Below are 15,134 nucleotides of genomic sequence, written 5' to 3'. Positions count from 1 at the left end.
TACACTTTGATGAAACATGGTGAAGCCCCAAAATTGCCCTCCCTGGAAGCCTGTGATTCATTTATAAATGAAGTGGATGGCGGCAAATTTTTTACATTTAAACTCGGACAAAACAGAGATGCTTGGTCTAGGTCCCAAGAAACAAAGAGATCTTCTGTTGGATCTGACAATTAATCTTGAGGTTATATCTTGAGTATTTCACCTGTCTTATCCGGTTGTCCTGTGTGAATTTAAGAATGCTCCCTCTAATTCTCTCTTCTCTCGGAGGACCTGAGCCCTAGGACCATGCCTCAGGACTACCTGGCCTGATGACTCCTCGCTGTCCCCTGTCTACCTGGCCGTGCTGCTGCTCCAGTTTCAACTGTTCTGCCTGCGGCTATGGAACCCTGACCTGTTCACCGGACTTGCTACCTTGTCCCAGACCTGCTGTTTTCGACTCTCTCTACCGCACCTGCTGTCTCTAACTCTGAATAATCGGCTATGAAAAGCCAACTGACATTTAATCCTGAGGTACTGACCTGTTGCACCCTCTACAACCACTGATTATTATTATTTGACCTTAATGGTCATCTATGAACGTTTGAACATCTTGGCCATGTACTGTTATAATCTCCACCCGGCACAGCCAGAAGATGACTGGCCACCCCTCAGAGCCTGGTTCCTCTCTAGGTTTCTTCCTAGGTTCCTGCCTTTCTAGAGAGTTCTTCCTAGCCACAATGCTTCTACATCTGCATTGCTTGCTGTTTGGGGTTTTAGGCTGGGTTTCTGTACAGCACTTTGTGACATCGGCTGATGTAAAAAGGGCTTTATAAATACATTTAATTGAAATTTGATTGACTTACCAGGATTGTACCACTCTGGGTTCTCGGGAGTTTTTCCTATTTCAAAATGAACAAACAAACAGTTATTTTCAACTATGAGAATGCAAGATTGAACGTGTAAAGGTCACCAAACATTTCCCCAAACTCTGATTCCTAAATAGAATTTCTTGTAAAAATGGACAGAGGACTGTTTATGTTGGCCAACCGGTTCAACGTGGGTCAAGCAGACACTACACAAGAGACACTTTTGAGTTGAAACTGAGGAGGAGCTAGGACACGTTTACAATCACATGGCCTGTGTGTGTGTGTGTGTGTGTGTGTGTGTGTGTGTGTGTGTGTGTGTGTGTGTGTGTGTGTGTGTGTGTGTGGTTACCACGGGGGATCTGGCAGACCCACTCCAGCCTGACGTCACAGTGGAATGGTGTGGCGTAGAACGGCAACGGCAGAGGAGGGAATTCATGCATCAGGAAGACAAAGAAACGCTTAAAGGTTCCTTTCAGTGTCTGGTTAAAGAGAGAGAAAGAGACATATGTTTCAAGAAGACAAACCATTTCAGCATCGACATGAGATATGACAACTGTAGACAGATATTCATCGCCAACATGTTTCTGTACCCTGGGGCCAGTGGCTTTTATAGATAGTAAAACTCCTGGCCCTGATGATAATGCCTGACAGATTGTAATGACAGTGCAACATTTGTAGCCACTTCACAAGTAGTGAGCGGGAGCTCTAAAATGGAGCATGTGATGTAGGAAGAAGCTGACATGGACAGAATGAGGGCGGGTTTAAGTAGTGACAACTGCCATGACCACCCACCAGCAGCTGCTCTGCAGTGTTGAGGCTGTGTTCCAGTATCTGAACCAACCCACCTTAAAGGCTGTGCAGCCCCGGTTGTACTCATCATCCTCATGGAACTCTTGGGGGAAAATGGCCATGGACACCTTCGGATGAATCACGACATGTATATTATAATAACGGTTACTTATTATAGTATCTCTATGGGAGTTACACACAGAGGTACAATGTTTGTGTCCTCTACTCACAGGCCTGTTGTCGCTCCACTCCCAGGAACCAGCAGCTGGGTTTCTCCTGTTCAGCCCCACCCAGAAGAACCGGTCATCACTGGGACAGACAGGACACGAACACTGTTAACAAACATATCATTTTCTCACATCTTTTTTGGGAGGTTTATTATAATTTTTTGGGGCTCAAAAGGTGGTGTTTAAACAATCTTCCAGTGTCTTAAGTATATTGTTGCTACTGAATGCACCTTTCCCCTGCAGAGCATTGCAGGACACGGTGTGTCCTGGTATGAACCCTACTGGTTACTATTGACTGGAATCAGCTCACATTAGCATAAAGACGATGATCCTGTGTGAATTTGAAAACACAGATGTGTGTGGTAACTGTGTTGGGTGTTGGCGACAATTACAGTGGTGGGAACTAGAGCGGTGTGTAAGCTCTAAACCTATGAGAGATATGGCAGTGTGGTGTGTACTGCATAAAGCTGGCATTAAGTTGCTGTTGTTGGAATGTGATTATAAACATACCTACATCATTCGCATTGTTTAGTTGAGGTGGCTAGACCAGTCTGACTATTGTGATTGAGTTTGTGTTATCGCTGAGATTAAAAGAATGACGTGTGTGCGTGCATGTGAGTATATGCGCAAGTGGTAGGTGCAGCGTGTGTGCGTGAGTGGTGTGTGCGTGCAGCATGTGTGTGTGTGTGTGTACGCGCAAGGGCCCCTACCTGATGGAGTCTCTCATAACATAGTGCAGGGCTCTCATCTCCTGTGGGTGGTTGAAGCTGGGCAGATGGGCCCCCAGGGCCTCACAGAACCTCTCTGCCTCCTCCCAGGACCGCTTACGACTCAGCCTCTCCTCGTGGAACACCTGGCACAGCATTGCCATGGTTACCAATACTAACACACCAAGACCCTACGGTAATGTTGTTATAACACACTAACGTACTGCAATCGGGTCGTCATGAGACCTCAATGGGCAACGACACAGTAACCTAAACCAACAAGGTCACTAAGGCGCAGCGAGGGGACACATGCTGCTGAGTGAAGTAAACTGGATCTGCGTCAATTCATTTCAAGGACACACACAGGCCTACACATACCTTGTAGCAGTAGGAAATGCCAGGCCTGGATGTCCATCCATCAGGACAGGGGAGGTTAGGGTCAGGCTCAGGCTCTAGGGGCTGTGGAGCGGCAATGTCTCTCTTACAGATGGAGCCAGCTTTAAACATGGTGCAGTTCTTTACCACCCATTTACCCAGAGGATTGGCTGTGGACATCACTGCACAGCCCCCTGCTAGGGCTGAAACACACACACACACACAGACACACACGTAACTCATGCACACCAATCACTCGTTTCTCTCCATTTCTCACCACTGAAACCCCAACAAGGTTAAACCCTCACCCAAATACAGAACAGTTCTCAGTCGGGACTAACCTGGTTCAAACACGCCCCAGTTGGTGTATGCAACGTTGGTTCCCGAGCCATCCTGAGCGACCCACTGGTACTCCCCTGTAGTCTTTATGTCCTGGAGGCCAGTCCAGAAATACTGGCTCTTTACGTTGATCTCTTCCACAAGGAGTCTATTGATGAAGGCCTGCTCAAACCTGTGGAGAACACATTGAAGAACGATTGAGCCTTGCGTCCTAAATGGCACCCTATTCCCTATATAGTGCACTACTTTAGACCTTGCAAGAGGGAACAAGACAATTAGTGAGACCGCACTGAATGTTGAGAGTTAACGTGGAATGCTGTTGGGTTTTGGGCACCCTTCCAAGGCAATTTCTCTGAAATACAGCGTTTACTTTACAGTGACTGGAAAATAAAGAGCTAAAAGGAGAAATGAAAGAGAAAACATGGAATGGCTGTACCTGTTGTTTATGGTGAGGTCACACCTGTCCCTGAACGACACTTCTTTAGAGTCCACTTTGTAGCACGAGTTCCCATGTCTCCTCCAGTCCTTCAGGAAGGGGAAGAAATGTAAACAAAACGAATAAATGAAATCAATAATCATTGAACTGTTAGCCATCACAGCTAGATGCCATTTGTTGTTTGGCCTCAGAAATGAAAACAAAATGAATAAATGAAACAAATGAAATCAATCAAAAGAGCTCGACAAGGTAAAGCGTGTCCTGGGAAGAGGAGGTTGGCGCTGGGGAACAATTCTTACCCCTTCAGGAGGGCATCCTGTCGTAGAAGACTCGTTCACCACTCCTTTCTTCTGACACATGAAAGGCAGCTCCTGGGTACAGCTCCCAACCCTCCAGCCATGAGACTGGAAACATAAAAAGGAGATAACGGCATGGGTCTAGAGATACCGTACATAGACTTCCTATAGGGGTTGTAATGCCCAACATTGCTATGAGTACAATGTCATGTTGATGAAATAGTGAGCTATGGGACCTACTGCCTATTTCTTAGCAAATTGTTAGCCTGTCAAAGCATGTTATTGTTAAAACATATCCAGAAGTAGCCAAGCAAGATCTGTTGTAGGCTAAACCATCTTGCCAATGATCACACACACACACCTCTCCAAAGTAGTAGACACAGTGAGAGTGTCCTGAGGGTTGGATAGGATGATTCCTGTCCCAGTAGGTGAAGGAGACAGGTGTCTCATCAACCCAGCTAAGGATGGCTGGGTTCCCCGTCCCGTTCAGACCGATCCACACGCCCAACACATCTTGTGACTGGTTTCTCTGAGTGTGTGGTGTACCTGCATGGAACTGAGTGCTGATCATCTCCATGCTGTCCAGGCTGTGTAGACTGACCAGGCCTCCTCCGATGGTCTTACAGTAATTCTCCGCCTGAGCAAACATCTTTGGTTCATCCATCACCAGCTTGTAACAGAACATGTTCCAAGGGGCCCAGCCCTCGTCACATATGGTGGATTTATACACCAAAGGCTCTGCAGAGAAAAGCAAGATCAAGAAAAGATAGATAGAAATAATATTGTGTGAGTTAAAAGGCTAGGATGGCCTGACATGTAAATCAAACATTTGAGCACTTGGAAGAGCACTCAAAAGATAAAAAATAGAGGGAAGAATACAGTTGAGTTGCAAAGCTAGGGTGGCCTTAAAATGTAAAGTGCTTCAGCACCTTGGAAAAGTGCTACATAAATCCCTTTGGCAGAGGACAGAAATACAGTATATCTAATTGGAGGATAAAAGAGTAAGACCTTCCCTATTTAATGTGATAAACTGGTTGACTCTTACCTGTTGCTACCGACTGGGTGACGTTGACATTTTTCTTACAGATGTAGGGAAGTTTTTTATCGCAGATCTCACTCTCGTAGTAGTTTTTCGAATTCATGAATCCACAGTCTGACTCCCTAAGGATTGATGTGTGTGGCATCCCTACACACACACACACACACACACACACACACACACACACACACACACACACACACACACACACACACACACACACACACACACACACACACACACACACACACACACACACACACACACACACACACACACACACACAATCTTAGTTTAGCTTTCCTAATGAACCAGAAAATCAGTAGTTATTTCTGTTTGTTTATCAAAGTTAGCAGGCTTGCTCATTGATACTGCTTTGTAGTAAACTCATCGGTACTGAGGTTTGACAAAAACACAACCCAGAGAGGTCAAAGGGCTCTGAGGAAGGACAGTGACTGTCACGCCCTGATCTGTTTCATCTGTCTTTGTGCTTGTCTTCACCCCCCTCCAGGTGTTGCCCATCTTCCTCGTTATCCCCTGTGTATTTATACCTGTGTTCTCTGTTTGTCTGTTGCCAGTTTGCTCCTGTCTTGTCTTAGTTCCTGTTTTCTAGTTTTTCCTGTTTTCTAGTTTTTCTAGTGACCCCTCTGCCTGACCTGACCCTGCCTGTCATCCTGTACCTTTGCCCCACTACTCTGGATTACCAACCTCTGCCTGACCTGACCCTGCCTGCCATCCTGTACCTTTACCCCACTATTCTGGATTACCGACCTCTTCCTGACCTGACCCTGCCTGTCATCCTGCACCTTTACCCCACTATTCTAGATTACCGACCTCTGCCTGACCTGACCCTGCCTGTCATCCTGCACCTTTACCCCACTATTCTGGATTACCGACCTCTGCCTGACCTGACCCTGCCTGTCATCCTGCACCTTTACCCCACTATTCTGGATTACCGACTTCTGCCTGACCTGACCCTGCCTGTCATCCTGCACCTTTACCCCACTATTCTGGATTACTGACCTCTGCCTGACCTGACCCTGCCTGTCATCCTGCACCTTTACCCCACTATTCTGGATTACTGACCTCTGCCTGACCTGACCCTGCCTGTCATCCTGCACCTTTACCCCACTATTCTGGATTACCGACCTCTGCCTGACCTGACCCTGCCTGTCATCCTGCACCTTTACCCCACTATTCTGGATTACCGACCTCTGCCTGACCTGACCCTGCCTGTCATCCTGCACCTTTACCCCACTATTCTGGATTACCGACCTCTGCCTGACCTGACCCTGCCAGTCATCCTGCACCTTTACCCCACTATTCTGGATTACCGACCTCTGCCTGACCTGACCCTGCCTGTCATCCTGCACCTTTACCCCACTATTCTGGATTACCGACCTCTGCCTGACCTGACCCTGCCTGTCATCCTGCACCTTTACCCAACTATTCTGGATTACCGACCTCTGCCTGACCTGACCCTGCCTGTCATCCTGCACCTTTACCCCACTATTCTGGATTACCGACCTCTGCCTGACCTGACCCTGCCTGTCATCCTGCTTCTTTACCCCACTATTCTGGATTACCGACCTCTGCCTGACCTGACCCTGCCTGTCATCCTGCACCTTTGCTCCTGTTGTTGTAATAAACATTGTTACTTCGACACAGTCTGCATCTGGGTCTTACCTTGAAACGTGATAGTGACGTCATCGCCACTCTGACACAGCAGCCGCCCCAAATGGCAGCCTGTTCCCATATACAGTGCACTACTTTTGACTAGGCCACGTGCTAATGGTTATATACAGAGGCCCATTTAGGCAAGTTGACTTGTTGTTCAAGCTCGTTCACGACAGTCCTCAAGCACACACACTGCCTGTCCCTGTGCAGTGCTGCGTCCAGTCACAATGACCCTGCCTGCCTGCTCACACCACAACACTGGCCTCTGTGTTTCCCTGGTGGCATTGTGACACAGGCTGGAGAATGAGATGGGTGCCAGGCAGTAGGGTGGTATGGCTGTGGCATACCTGTACCAACCAACGCGTGTACTATACATGATATGTGCCACGGCTATATCGTTGTACTATAAATAGTTGTAACCTAGTTGTGACATTGCTATAACCATATATGTACCATAAGTTGTCCCATGGTTATTACATAGTTGTACCACAGTTGTACAAAGTACCATGCTAAAGCAGTGTGTCTGTGTGTCTGTATGTGTTGCGTCCTCACCGTTGTCCCAGCGCACGTCGTTGAGGGGGGAGCCGTCTGTCCACTGCCAGCCCTGAGACGTGTCCAGCTGGTGTAGGCCGATCCACATCCTGTCTGGCCTGCTGTTATGGGCCACGTCCACTTCAGTCCGCACAGAACAGAGACGAGACCAGATTAGACAAGCTAATCTAGCTACAAAGTAAATGACAGAATCTTCATTTTTACTGCCCTTGAGGGCATATATCATTTCGGCAATTAGTCAATAAAAAAATAGCTATGTTTTACCCCCTCTTAACAGTCAGGGAAATAGGTCCCTTATATGTCTTCTAACCTGTGATGATAATAGTGTAATAATGATGGATGGTGATGGTTCTGAACAATAACAGTTGTGCGTGCTGTGCAGGGTCTCTCGTCTAAAAGCTTCCTTGTATAAATCTCCCTCTCTGTAATCCAATGAGATCAAATGACATCTGCAAAGTGCACCATTCTGCAGTGCACACAAAGACTTTCCTTTCCTGTGTGGTGAAGGAACAGTCATAGAGAAAGAGCTGTGGCTGCTCTCTTTCTGTATGGGGGTGGGTGCGTGCGCTCAAGCTGCAGCTGCTGCCAAAACTGAAATGATAGTATGAAAACTGACAATGACACGTGATATGTATGTACTTTTATTTCTAAACAATTGAGAGGGTAATTCCAGTGTGTCTAATCCTGAAAGTACTACACTATAAACTCCTACACTACAATACTATTTTTGTGCCAAGTAGTTGTAGTCCCAAGTACTGTAGTCCCAATTACTTCCAAGTAAGTAGTATGTGCCAAGTAGTTACAAGTATTGCATCTTTGCAGTACATGATTCATATTACTCTTCCTGTAATACAGGTTTGCGATGTTTGTTTTGTTTGAATGCGGCCATAGACAGCCACTATAGTGGAGGGCAGTCTTACAGATGGGGAAGGCTTGGTCCTCTGAGCTGGAGACGCTGAGCAGGTCAGCTCCCTGGCTGCGACAAGAGTCCAGCGCTTCCTGCCATGTCACCGCGACCTGGGACACAAACTCATAACAGGGTCCCCCCTCAGGGCCATCGAATAGGGCCTTGCAGCCTTCCTCTGTGAGAGAGATCAGAGAGGGGATTCAGAATTGAGGTAGTATGTGTGTGTATGTCGGGGGTTGTGTGCGTATCCAACAGTACCGCTGAACACGTTCTTTTGCTACAGCATTTCTCAACTAGCATCCAACAGACAAATGTATCGTTCTATATTTCAGGAAAACTTATCGTCAAACATATGCCAAATGAAAACAGTGTCTGAACTCCATACATGTATTTCTAAACTAAGTCAGAACCCCTACACAGCCTCACAGAGGATCATCAGACACTGAAAAATGTAATCCGTCATAAAAGACTTCATCCGGGAAAATATCACACCAAACATGCCAAAGTGAAGGAGCGAAGGACTTCGTGGATTCAGAGCAGTCTCGTGTAGCCAGACTGAAACATTCAAAGACCGTGGAAGTAATCCGTCTGGCTCGAGAGACTAGGTTCAGAGCAGAGTTGGGGTCAAGTCAATCTTAATTCCAGTCAATTCCGTAAAAGGATTTGCACTCCTATGGCCAATTTCACATCCTTAATTCAACTGACGGGAACTGAAATAGAATTGAGCCCAATCTTGATACAAAGATCTTTCTACTCCCTTCTCTTAAAGGGAAACACCATCCAGACTAGTAGACTACTTAAAGGAAAACTCCATCCAAAAACTATATTTTGGTATTTGTTTCATTAGTCCGTTGTTGATATAAACCCAAAATGTTTTGTATGTCAGCAATCGGGCAACTGAATTTGACTGCTGTCAGAAAGTTACAACTGAATTTGATTGCTGACATGCAAAACATTTTGGGATTATATCAACAACGGACTAATGAAACAAATACCAAAATATATTTTCCTTTAAGTACTCTACTAGTACTAGTTCCAGTAATCATTATATGTGAAGGGAAACGGTACAAGAAGACTAGTAGTAGATTAATTCCAGAATCATGATTTATGTCTATAATAAAAAGAAGAAAACTTGCCATGTTTTAGACAATATCCCATCTTTTTGTCAGCGTCATAGTCAGAGGTTGTAGAACACCAGTATAGTTCAGATGATTGGTCGTCGGGGAGGCACTCGTGGTACCAGCTGCCGTTGTAGTGGAAGGGAAACTCGCAGGGCTCCCCGGTCGACGTCCCATTGGTGGTGTGGACAACTATGGGTAGAGGAGAAATAATTTGAATGAATCTCATGGCACCCATTTCAAATGAGTTTATTAGGAATGTCGGAGATAGTATTCGATCTGGACACGTCTAAAGATACGACCTCGCACAGTTTGACTGTCAACTCAACTGGATTTAGTATGTAGGACAGGTCTGTGTACAGGTCCTTAATGTAGGACCTGTACACAGAACACATTCATTGAATACAAAAGCTGCTGCTTTCAATGGAGGGCCAGAGTTTAGATCATGTTAAACTGTATCATTTAGCACAAGGCCACTGGCAAACAACTGGCATACAGTGCCATAGATATGATTTCAAATGGAACAGGGTCAAGGGTATTTATTTAATGTAATGCGCAGGGGGCATCAATTGGTTATGGCACAGTATGGCAGTCACCATACCCTAGTTCAACACCAACAATTTAAAATAGGCTACTAAAATCATTCTAAGGCGGATTCAAATGCAAATGCAGGTTAGCAATATTAGCGGGCTAGCTTTAGAACCATGTGGACAGCTCTGAGGCAGGCTGTTGATCGGTAGTAGAGAACATGTTTTAGGACGCTTCTGAGCGGGAGGGAAGGCTGCAGTGAACAACGCAACTTTTCTCTCAAAATGGCTGTAGATAGCTAGATAACTGCTGTTTGACTTGAAAGGACACGAAACTAGAGTTTTTGTGTTTGTAGAATGTTAAGTCCCCTGTCGACTGAGCCAAATGAAGCTACAGCAGCCAAGGTGATAAAGGCTGGAGTCAATTAAGCTGTTCTTCAAATTGCATTTGAAATTGTGTAGAAATGCAGCAAATGAGCTTCAACTTGATAAAAAAATCCCTTTGCCCCTGTCACATACCCTACGTTTAGTTAAAATGACAGGCCTTGCTGAGTCATATTAGCCATGTTAACGAACACGGTTACAAGGAAGACTGTGCTAATTCTGGTTGGAAAGATTCCCCTTCAATTACAAACGGAACTAATAAAACATCTGACTGCCAAGCAGAGCTCTGTACAGTGCACCTGACATTAGCATACAACAGACCATGCTAAATCTATTGTCTCCAAGTGATACAGGATGTTCTTCATAAAGATATCAACGGAAGAGTCTAGGTACACTACCGTTCAAAAGTTTGGGGTCACTTAGAAATGTCCTTGTTTTTGAAAGAAATGTTTAAAAAATTGTCCATTGAAAGAACATCAAATTGATCAGAAATACAGTGTAGACATAGTTAATGTTGTAAATGACTATTGGAGCTGGAAACGGCTGATTTTGAATGGAATATCTACAGAGTCCCATTATCAGCAACCATCACTCCTGGGTTACAATGGCACGTTGTGTTAGCTAATCCAAGTTTATCATTTTAAAAGCCTAATTGATCATTAGAAAACCATTTTGCAATTATGTTAGTACAGCTGAAAACTGTTGTGCTAATTAAAGAAGCAATAAAACTGGCCTTCTTTAGACTAGTTGAGTATCTGGAGCATCAGCATTTGTGGGTTCGATTACAGACTCAAAATGGCCAAAAACAAAGAACTTTCTTCTGAAACTCGTCAGTCTATTCTTGTTCTGAGAAATTAAGGTTATTCCATGCGAGAAACTGCCAAGAAACTGAAGATCTCATACAATGCTGTGTACTACTCCCTTCACAGAACAGTGCAAACTGGCTTTAACCAGAATAGAAAGAGGAGTGGGAGGCCCCAGTGCACAACTGAGCAAGAGGACAAGTACATTAGAGTGTCTAGTTTGAGAAACAGACACCTCACAAGTCCTCAACTGGCAGCTTCATTAAATAGTACCCGCAAAACACCAGTCTCAACGTCAACAGTGAAGAGGCGACTCCAGGATGCTGGCCTTCTAGGCAGAGTTGCAAAGAAAAAGCCATATCTCAGACTGGCCAATAAAAAGAAAAGATTAAAATGGGAAAAAGAACACAGACACTGGACAGAGGAAGATTGGAAAGAAGTGTTATGGAAAGACAAATCTAAGTTTGAGGTGTTCGGATCACAAAGAAGAACATTCGTGAGATGCAGAAAAAATGAAAAGATGCTGGAGGAGTGCTTGACGCCATCTGTCAAGCATGGTGGAGGCAATGTGATGGTCTGGGGGTGCTATGGTGGTGGTAAAGTGGGAGATTTGTACAGGGTAAAAGGGATCTTGAAGAAGGAAGGCTATCACTCCATTTTGCAACGCCATGCCATCCCCTGTGGACGGCGCTTAATTGGAGACAATTTCCTCCTACAGCAGGACAGTGACCCAAAGCACAGCTCCAAACTATGCAATAACTATTTAGGGAAGAAGCAGTCAGCTGGTATTCTGTCTATAATGGAGTGGCCAGCACTGTCACCGGATCTCAACCCTATTGAGCTGTTGTGGGAGCAGCTTGACCGTATGGTACGTAAGAAGTGCCCATCAAGTCAATCCAACTTGTCCGAGGTGCTTCAGGAAGCATGGGGTGAAATCTCTTCAGATTACCTCAACAAATTGACAACTAGAATGCCAAAGGTCTGCAAGGCTGTAATTGCTGCAAACTGAGGATTCTTTGACGAAAGCAAAGTTTGAAGGACACAATTATTATTTCAATTAAAAATCATTATTTATAACCTTGTCAACATCTTGACTATATTTCCTATTCATTTTGCAACTCATTTCATGTATGTTTTCATGGAAAACAAGGAAATTTCGAAGTGACCGCAAAATTTTGAATGGTAGTGTATATCTAAGTTCAGTGCATTCTTGTAAAATGTGGCTAGAGGTTTTATACATGTAAACAAGCATAGATTGTTTTGCCCATCTCATGTAGGCCTATGTTTATTATATTCTATTATGCTCTATTCTATTCCATTAGGAGAATAAGCCGCTCAAAGGACAGAACACACTCACTGCGCATCGGCCGCTGGCAGATATTATCGGTCGACTCATCCCTCCTCCAGGCGTCTGAGGAGTCGCGCTTGGCACTGACCAGCCCGTCGGTCACCGTGAGGCCCATCTGGTCTACCGTATAGACGGCCCCGTCCAGGCAGCGCCACAACAGCATGGTGTTCTCCATGGGGCTACAGCTGAACAGAGACAGGGCCTTGGTCTTCTCCTCCAGACCCAAGCACTGGGACGTGCCCACGTGGAAGAGACGGTGGCCGGACCCCCACTTCCACTGGGACCCCCTGGAACCGCCACACTCCCCCAGAGTCACGTTGAACCCGGACCCTCCAGACTTAGCCCCTGCTATCCCGGAAACTCCAGTCCCAGACGTGGACATAGCTACCAGGCACTTCCCTGTGCTCACATGCTGTATGGTGAAGGTGTCGTTACCTGGAAATGATCATGAACATGAGTAAATATAGTGATATTATAGTCATAATAAAGTGTTAGTAAATATAGTGACATCACTACAACGATATAAGTTTACTCAACACAATATTTGAGTATGCTTACAATATATTTTGTATCACTATTCATTAGAATGCTTGGTTGATATCTACAACGTCCCATCTAAATGTCAGCTTAGCTTCCGGTTACCTTTTCCTAAATACAGCTTGCCGTGGAGGCAGGGAACCAAGACTAAATTTCAAGGCAATCAACAACAGTCAAATAAGCAAAAAAAAATGTATCTAGAAACGCCAGGGGTCTATTGGGCCTGTGTTTATCATGGTCTCCAACATTGATTGCTGATAATATTCTCAGTGAGCAGGCCAATTGCTTTGATCCTCCATCATGTGGCAGCCTTAAATCCATTAAACATTCTACCAACAATACAGAGTGGTTTTATAATTTCCTAATCTGGACTAAAGAATTTAATTGAATTAGAGGCCAATTAAATACAACTGGCTATGATGTTTCACTCTGAAACACTTTCGATGAGCTGAAAATAGCCTTTATTTTCAACAATTAGATACAGTATAACATGTGCAAATGTGAACGTGCATGTGTAATAAGGAAGACCATATAATGAACTATTAAACAGTAAACAACATAAAATTAAATGGTTTAATTCTCCATAATGTATTGACCTGATTTACTGGACAAACTTGGAAGAAAAACTCAACTGACAGTAGCTGTCGTAAATGTAAAACCATAAACGATATCATGTGTACTGTATAATTGTCACGCCCTGATCTGTTTCCCCTGTCTCTGTGATTGTCTCCACCCACCTCCAGGTGTTACCTGTTTTCCCCATTAGTCCCTGGTGTATTTATCCCTGTGTTTCCTGTCTCTCTGTGCCAGTTCGTCTTGTTTTGCCAAGTCAACCAGCGGTTTTCCTAGCTCCTATTTTTCCAAGTCTCTGTTTTTTCCTAGTCCTCCTGGTTTTGACCCTTGCCTGTCCTGACCACTCTGTCTGTTCTGACCTCGAGCCTGCCTATCGCCTGGTACTGTTTGGACTCTGACCTGGTTAATGAACTCTCGCCTGTCCCTGACCTGCCTTTTGCCTACCGCTTTTGTTATAATAAGGTGGCCTATGCTCATTAAAGAGAGGCTAACCGGGAGAGAGCGAGAACAGTAACGTTGCTTGACCATGGGGATATGATCATGCAAATTGTTTTTACAGTTACACCAATAACGACCACATTCTGCAACATTTGGATCACTTCAACTGCGTGCAACCTTGCGGCAATGACTTTGCAACATTGTATCAAAATACTCAATAGGGCTGCACATTTTAAACGCCAGAGGAGTTTCAAGAGGTCGTTATTTTAATTATGATGGATATACTTTATAAAATGGTCATTACGCATTTTGAAAGCAAATGAGGAATGAGGAAATTGATTATACGGCAAATGTACGTTACTTCCTGCTTTTGAAACTGAACAAAGGGGCTTGAAGTCTGATTATTGAACCTAACCCCCCCATTCAAAACAATAATGGGCTACCACGGACTCTCTAAGTAGCAGTTGAGCCTATGGAAACGCGATAATCTTTCAACTAGTTTAGCCAGCAACGGGGCGCGCATGCCTAGTGATGAAAATGGAAAGCACCCTACTTACCGGAATATGTAGTTGATGCGCAAGTTCCAAAACAAATAGTTTTATCCCAAAAGAATAAGAAAAAACATAGGTAAACTGTTGCTTGGAGTGTCATTTTCTCTATGGTTATAATACCACGTCTTCTCTATTCGGGTTCACACGTCTCCAGTAGCCAGCCTAGTTTGCGCATACCCAATCCTGCGTTTCCAAGTAACACGAGCCTACTTTAAACTTGTTGACTGACAGCTGGTTGTGACGATCCTCAATTCCCCTTCCTAGGCTGTTACCGTTTTCTGCGTTTTTCCCCGTGGAAGATTGCGAGCTCGTGATTCGCCAACATTCAACTACGCATGACAGATAACTCCCAGTCCGCGAACTGAAAATGACAACTGTATTGATGTTATTTTGCAATATAATACACAATTCACAGTACATGTGTATTATGCTGAGTCAACGACAAAAGACACTGATAAACAAAGAAAAGTATGTTGATGCTGCGTCTCCAACTATCATGAGCCACTGTCAATTCTCTCAAAGACAAGCAAATAAGAACAGCAATGCAACATCATGCAGTGAATCATCTCAACCATGAAGCCTGCATTCTCAGCCAACAACAACCGTCAGGCCAGTCCGTAGATGCCATTGCCAGACAAAGAATTTCTCCCAAATGGTACCATATTC

The 15,134-nt window shown here is 44.7% G+C and overlaps 1 protein-coding gene across 1 annotated transcript in view; it reads right to left on the bottom strand.

The window, feature by feature from the left end:
- The window catches only part of LOC120051289 (lymphocyte antigen 75-like), a 37,615-nt gene extending 22,910 nt beyond the window's left edge, over positions 1–14,705 (bottom strand). Inside the window, exons 1-16 of the mRNA XM_038998077.1 lie at positions 14,475–14,705; positions 12,379–12,804; positions 9,326–9,499; positions 8,203–8,364; positions 7,283–7,402; positions 5,060–5,200; positions 4,376–4,752; positions 4,018–4,122; positions 3,719–3,807; positions 3,285–3,454; positions 2,947–3,146; positions 2,572–2,714; positions 1,865–1,943; positions 1,691–1,762; positions 1,195–1,324; positions 843–878 (exon numbers count right to left, since the gene is read on the bottom strand). Coding sequence (XP_038854005.1) covers positions 843–878; positions 1,195–1,324; positions 1,691–1,762; positions 1,865–1,943; positions 2,572–2,714; positions 2,947–3,146; positions 3,285–3,454; positions 3,719–3,807; positions 4,018–4,122; positions 4,376–4,752; positions 5,060–5,200; positions 7,283–7,402; positions 8,203–8,364; positions 9,326–9,499; positions 12,379–12,804; positions 14,475–14,568 — 2,518 coding nt within the window. The 5' untranslated portion in view covers positions 14,569–14,705. The remainder of the gene's footprint in view (positions 1–842; positions 879–1,194; positions 1,325–1,690; positions 1,763–1,864; positions 1,944–2,571; positions 2,715–2,946; positions 3,147–3,284; positions 3,455–3,718; positions 3,808–4,017; positions 4,123–4,375; positions 4,753–5,059; positions 5,201–7,282; positions 7,403–8,202; positions 8,365–9,325; positions 9,500–12,378; positions 12,805–14,474) is intronic.
- Positions 14,706–15,134: the final 429 nt, after the last annotated feature.

This window comes from Salvelinus namaycush, chromosome 7 (assembly GCF_016432855.1).
Source record: "Salvelinus namaycush isolate Seneca chromosome 7, SaNama_1.0, whole genome shotgun sequence".
Lineage (NCBI taxonomy): Eukaryota > Metazoa > Chordata > Actinopteri > Salmoniformes > Salmonidae > Salvelinus > Salvelinus namaycush.
This window is presented reverse-complemented; position numbering and strand designations above follow the sequence as displayed.